The 6,000-nt window shown below is 38.8% G+C and overlaps 1 protein-coding gene across 1 annotated transcript; it reads right to left on the bottom strand.

Annotated features, from left to right (window-relative positions):
- Positions 1-1,895: 1,895 nt before the first annotated feature.
- On the bottom strand, positions 1,896-2,339 carry LOC145793869 (uncharacterized). The gene has a single exon (XM_082876756.1). It carries the CDS (start codon positions 2,337-2,339, stop codon positions 1,896-1,898), a length of 444 nt encoding a protein of 147 aa, XP_082732882.1.
- Positions 2,340-6,000: the final 3,661 nt, after the last annotated feature.

Genomic DNA, 6,000 nt, shown 5'->3' with positions numbered 1-6,000 from the left:
ATTGCCAAAATAGGCCTATATAATTGATTATTCCTACTTGTTTTTCAATGTTTTAAAATAACAAAATTATGTTTTTTTTTTTTTTTTTTTTTTTTTGACCAACGAAAATAAACTCCATTGATGAAAAAAATGTACAACCATATGGATTACAACAACAGATAGGAGGAAGTGCAAAATAACATGATTATGTGTCCTTTTGATATAAGGTGAACACAATTACGTGATAAGTCAGACTTATCAAATAATTTTTTTGAGGTATCTAATACAACCCAAGTTCCTCCAAGGTGCATGTAGCATATGAATAAAAAAATGGCAAAACAGTGCATAAGAGTAAGGCTGCAAACGAATCGAGTCGAGCCGAGTCGAGCCGAATTTTGCTGAGCTTGAGCTCGGCTCGTTTACTTATCGAGCTCGTTTATTGAGCTCGAGCTCGGCTCGATAATTTTTTTTAAAATATTATTTATATTATTTAAATAAAAAATATTATTTATATTATTTAATATATAAATAATGTATTTATTATATAATTTAAATAAAGGTAAACGAGCTGAGTTTATGCGAGTTCAAGCTTGGCTTATTTACTAAACGAGCCTAATAGTCGAGCTCAAGCTCGGCTCATTTACTAAATGAACCAAGCCGAGCTGAGCCCTTAACGAGTCGAGCCGAGCCGAATTTGTTCATAAACAACTTTATTCATTTGCAGTCCTAAATAAGAGTTTGACCCGGGGTGTTTTGGAAAGATAGTTAAAAACTGACTTTTTGATTTTTTAAAATTTTTTATGTGAAAAGTGATTTGAGCAAAAATGAATTAAAAGTTGACTTTTGATTTTTAACCCATGTTCCCAAATGGCCATACAAATGGGTCACTTGTCGCCTCTTGAGTTGGGGCAGAGTTCTAATTCTCCAAAATCATGGCATAACTAATAAGTCAATTATATAATATGAAAATAACAACCAAAAAAAGATTTTTTAAATTTTAAAAAATTATTGGTGTACCAAAAAAAAAAATGTAAAAATGATGAGCATTTTTTAATTTATTTATTATTTTTTAACTTAAGGGTATAATTTTATTGACATGATGCGGTAATACCAAAAAATTAAATGATAGCATTGTGAACATTTTGACATGAACTCAAGACGACATAACATAACACGATTAAAACAACACAATTCCCGCCCTTGCTTATACATTCAAACAAACATTAGAAGATTCAAATTCTTTTAAGTTGTCTTTGCAAATTAGACTGTGTTGTTAGGACTTAGTGAGCTCTCCATGGGTTTCATTTCGATAATTTGAATAATTTTTCTTTTAAGGTTTTCTGAATAGATTATTTATGCAAAAATTAGATTCATTTGTCAACTATAGACATATGATTAAATTGCATTCTTCTTCAAAAAGATCTATTTTCAAAATCATACATATTATTAAATTTTTTCAATTTTTTATATTTTTATTACTAAATATCTTTTTAGGGATTGTTTTATTTATTTACTTTTTGATCGGCAAAGAGAAATTTTATTGATTAACACAACGGAATACATCAATAAAGAGGAGTTTGGAGCTAAACGAAACTCTAACCTCTTAGTTGGTGAGAAACCAACGTAGAGACAAAAAGAACAAAACAAAGCTACATCCAGCCAAGAAACAGAACAACACCCAGCAGAAGCCGATCAACAGACATCACCTGGGAACAAAACACAGTTCCTCTAACCTGCCTGAGCCCAGCACAAAATTGAGCCTAGCACAAAACGAAACAGCCTGCACATCTGCACTAAGGCAGACCTCTGTACTGCCTGAGCCGGTTGCTGAGGAGACTTCGAGCGAGGAGCCTAATCTGGTATAGGTTTGAGACAAGATCATGGACAGAATAATCCACCTTGAAGGACCACTTCACTCACAGTGCAATCTGCAGTTTCATCCACTCACATAAACCTGCAAAATCTGGAGCAACCCCTTTAAATAGGCATTCATTTCTTAACTTCCAAACTGACCACAACACTAGTGCAGGAACTGCCTGCCAAGCTCTATCTACCCAAGACTTCGCATTACCCCCAGACCACCATTGGAGCAGACCCTCGACAGAACCAGGAATGACCAAATTCTGATCCCACCAGCTAGCCATGGCAGCCCAGCACTTCCAAATCAGAGGGCAAAACAGCAACAGATACTCCACAGAGTCCTCCACAGATTGACAAAACACGCACTGGATCTGTGCATTGGGAGGAAGAACCTCAATCCTTTGGAGAAAGGAAGATGTTTTAATCTGGCCTTTCCAAGCAAGCCAACAGAGAAACTGCATCTTTGGAGGTGCCAGGCTTGCCCACACCCTAGCTGGCATCCAGGGCCTTTATTTGCAACCCACCAACTCCACACTAATGATATAATGAACTTACCAGACTTTGATGCAAGCTAAGAACTAGAATCTTCAGCTTCCATTCTAAGAACAGGGGATGATTCCAGAAAGACATACAACCTCTGCAGCTCTTCTTCCTCCCATGCCAATAGACTTCTTCTGAATTGGAGCTGCCACACCCCAAGGCTCTTCTTGGCACAAATTTGCTATAAGGTATCTTCCTTCTCAGTGGATAGACTGAATAATCTGGGAAACTCCTCATTCAAACCTCTATCATTGATCCAAGCATCTGTCCAAAACTGAATCCTCCTTCCATTTCCCACAGATAGCTTTAAATTCTGGTTATAAAACTCACCTAAAGGCTGGTTAAGCGAAATTAGCTGCACTATATCCTTCCACACAGTAGACGCCCCATCTGTGTTGAACAAAGTTGGTACCCAACCCCCACCGAAACGACCATACCTTGAGCATACTACTAATTTCCACAAGGCTTTATCCTTTGCACCAAATCTCTACCACCATTTTAACAACATACAATCATTCATCTCACCCACATCTCTCACACCCAAACCCCCTTGGTTTTTATTCCTAGTAACCTCAGCCCAATTAACCAAGTGAACAGTCCTCCCGGCCTTAGATCCACCCTACAAGAAATTGGATTAGATTTTAACTAGAGCCTTAACAACCCCTTTAGGCATCTTGAAAATAGATAGAAAGTAAATAGGCAAATTAGATAGGACTGATTTAATTAATGTCAAATGCCCAGCAAAAGACAGAAGCTTTCTCTTCCAAGAAGACAACCTCTTACTCACCTTATCTAGTATTGGGTTCCAAGTGCTCTTTCTCTTAGGATTGGCCCCTGGAGGCAGTCCTAAAAAGTTAAAAGGTAATTTCATCGATAGACAATTCAATCTTTGAGCTAAACCCACAATTACATCTTCCTGGAAGCCCACTCCACATACAACACTCTTATGGTAATTTATCTTTAATCCAGATATCACTTCAAAGCACCTCAACACCCTTTTAATGTTGAGCACCTCCTCCTGATCTCATTCACAAAACACTATAGTATCATCTGCAAACTGGAGATGAGAAATGCGCAAATCATTACCTCCAACTGAGGCTCCTCTGAATAATCCCTTCTCCATTGCCCTTGCTAATAAAAGGTTGAGAGCTTCCACTGCAATTATAAACAAAAAAGGTGAAAGGGGATCGCCCTGCCTTAGCCCCTTCTGTGGCTGGAATTCCTCTATAGGCGAGACATTAACCAACACAGAAACCCTGGCTGAAGAAATGCAATTCCTCATCCAAACTAACCATTTCTCACCAAAGCCCAAATTTTTCATCATTGACCACAAAAATTCCCAGTTGAGTGAGTCATAAGTTTTTTCAAAATCCAATTTTAGAATTATGCCTCTCTTTTTTGATCTTTTCCATCCATCTACAACTTCATTTGCTATCAGCACACCATCTAAAATTTGCCTACCACTTACAAAAGCAGATTGAACCTCATTAATCACAGATGGCAACACTCGCCTAAGCCTCATTGAAAGCATTTTAGCTAAAATTTTATAGACAGAGTTCACCAAGCTAATAGGTCTATAATCCCCCAAGCCTAAGGGATTCTCCTTTTTAGGAATAAGAACTATGAAAGAGCTGTTTACCCCTCTAGATAGCTTGTCATTTTGGTGAAATTCATTCACTATACTAAAGATCTCCCCTTTCAATATAGACCAACACCTCTGGATACAGTTAAGGTTAAAACCATCTTGGCCTGGGGCTTTGTTCCCATCATAGTCTTGCACTGCTTCCCATACCTCCTCTTCAGAGAAAACAGCTTCCAGAGTACCAGCATCTACAAAGTTAATAACAGCAAAAGGGCCAAGAATTTTTGGCCTAATTTTCCAATTCTCTGAGAACAACTGACTAAAATGCCTAACCACTTCTTGCTTCACCTGATCTAGATTCTCCACACACATTTCCTCCACCACAACAGAGTCAATTAGATTCTTCCTTTGCCTTTTGCTAGCTATAATGTGAAAGTACCTAGTATTTCTATCACCGGAGTGAGCCCACATCTGCCTAGATTTTTGATGCCATAGCCTTTCCTTGCTTCTACTAAGCTGCCACACCTGGCTCCTCACCTCTCTTCTTCTCTTCAGTTGCAATTCTTGTAGGGATCTAGACTCTGCCTTCAAATCCCATTCATGAAGCTCCTCATCTGCCTTCTTTAATTGAGTATCAATATTTCCAAACATATCCTTGTTCCACACCCTTAAGTGGCTCCTAAGCAAGTTCAGTTTTCTCATGACTTTAAACCCTACCCACCCTTGAACTTGAGCTTCCTCCCACCTCTTCTTCACTTCTGACATGAAGGATGGATGAGATAACCAGGCATTGATAAATTTAAAAGGCTTTGGTCCCCAATCCTTGTCATCTTCCTTTATCAGAATGGGGCAATGATATCAGATTGACCTTGGGAGATCCCACTGCTTAAAGGAAAATTTTCCATCCACTTAACATGTAACAAAAATCTATCAATCCTACTCCACCTGTTCCCATTCATAGCATTACACCAAGAATACTGCCTGCCTAGCGGTGGCATATTAGTTAATTCTAATTTTTTTACAAATTCATTGAAATCCTTCATCTCCCTATCTCTAGATAAGCATCCCTTCCTCTCACCCATATACCTAATCTCATTGAAATCCCCTCCCACACACCACGGATTAGGAAAATGTTGATGGATGTGTAGACGTCTCCGAACATCCTGGGAGGAAATCCCCCCCGTTTTGTTCATTTGGGCTCACTACAGTTCAGGATTCGAAGTCACGGTCCTGTATCTAATCTTGCAGAGTGCAATGCAAGACCGATGAATCATCAAAGAGTCCAAATGCGACAAATCATTTTTGAAAACTGATTTTTTGAAAGAAGTACCAAACATGGACTGCTTTACCAAATACAGAGTCGCCACCTAAATATTTTATTTTGGAAAATTTAGGAAACCCTGACTCGTTGCCTAAGGCCACGTGTCCGTCATCACCAAAGTTGCCTCGGCTCGGGAACTTGGGTACGATTGGGGAAGGTCACTTCGTGAGCACCCCTGCTCGCCCGAACAAAGATCGGCCTCTACTAACCATGATATCTAGTTTTGAAAACATTATGCGTTCTTATTCCGGTTATTAGCCTAGATTTACTATGTGATGCGCACATACAGGTATAGACCGGGTCGCCGGAATTGGAACAACACAACTCATGTTTGCTTTAAAAAATGGTTTGCTACTCGCAAATAGGCTAAAATGTGGATTTGCCACCCTCAGGTGGGCTTAGAAATCAAGATGATTTGCTATTATCTAGTAGGTTTAAAACTCACATTTAATGAATTATTCCAATTCGGATAACCCAACTTTCACCCATAGGCATTCAGGCAGGTATATCAAAGAAGCACATAGCCTCATGGTAAGCATGCTATCATGGCAGTAACTCACACATATGCAAGGATGCTAAAGCATAAAACTTACCGAGTACTCCGAGCCAAAACAGAAACTAGTTAGAAGTTAATGCATGATCCTAACTATACAGAAATGCCTAATGCAACACATGCAAAATGCAACTAAGATAGGCTCGACTATTCTAAACATGGCAT

Source organism: Camellia sinensis, chromosome 6 (genome assembly GCF_055761805.1).
Source record: "Camellia sinensis isolate YWXY chromosome 6, ASM5576180v1, whole genome shotgun sequence".
NCBI classification, from domain to species: Eukaryota; Viridiplantae; Streptophyta; class Magnoliopsida; order Ericales; family Theaceae; genus Camellia; species Camellia sinensis.
This window is presented reverse-complemented; position numbering and strand designations above follow the sequence as displayed.

What these genes read in the sequence shown, in the direction of transcription:
- LOC145793869 (XM_082876756.1), bottom strand. Translation starts at nt 2,339, where the DNA reads ATGCCAGCTAGGGTGTGGGCAAGCCTGGCACCTCCAAAGATGCAGTTT.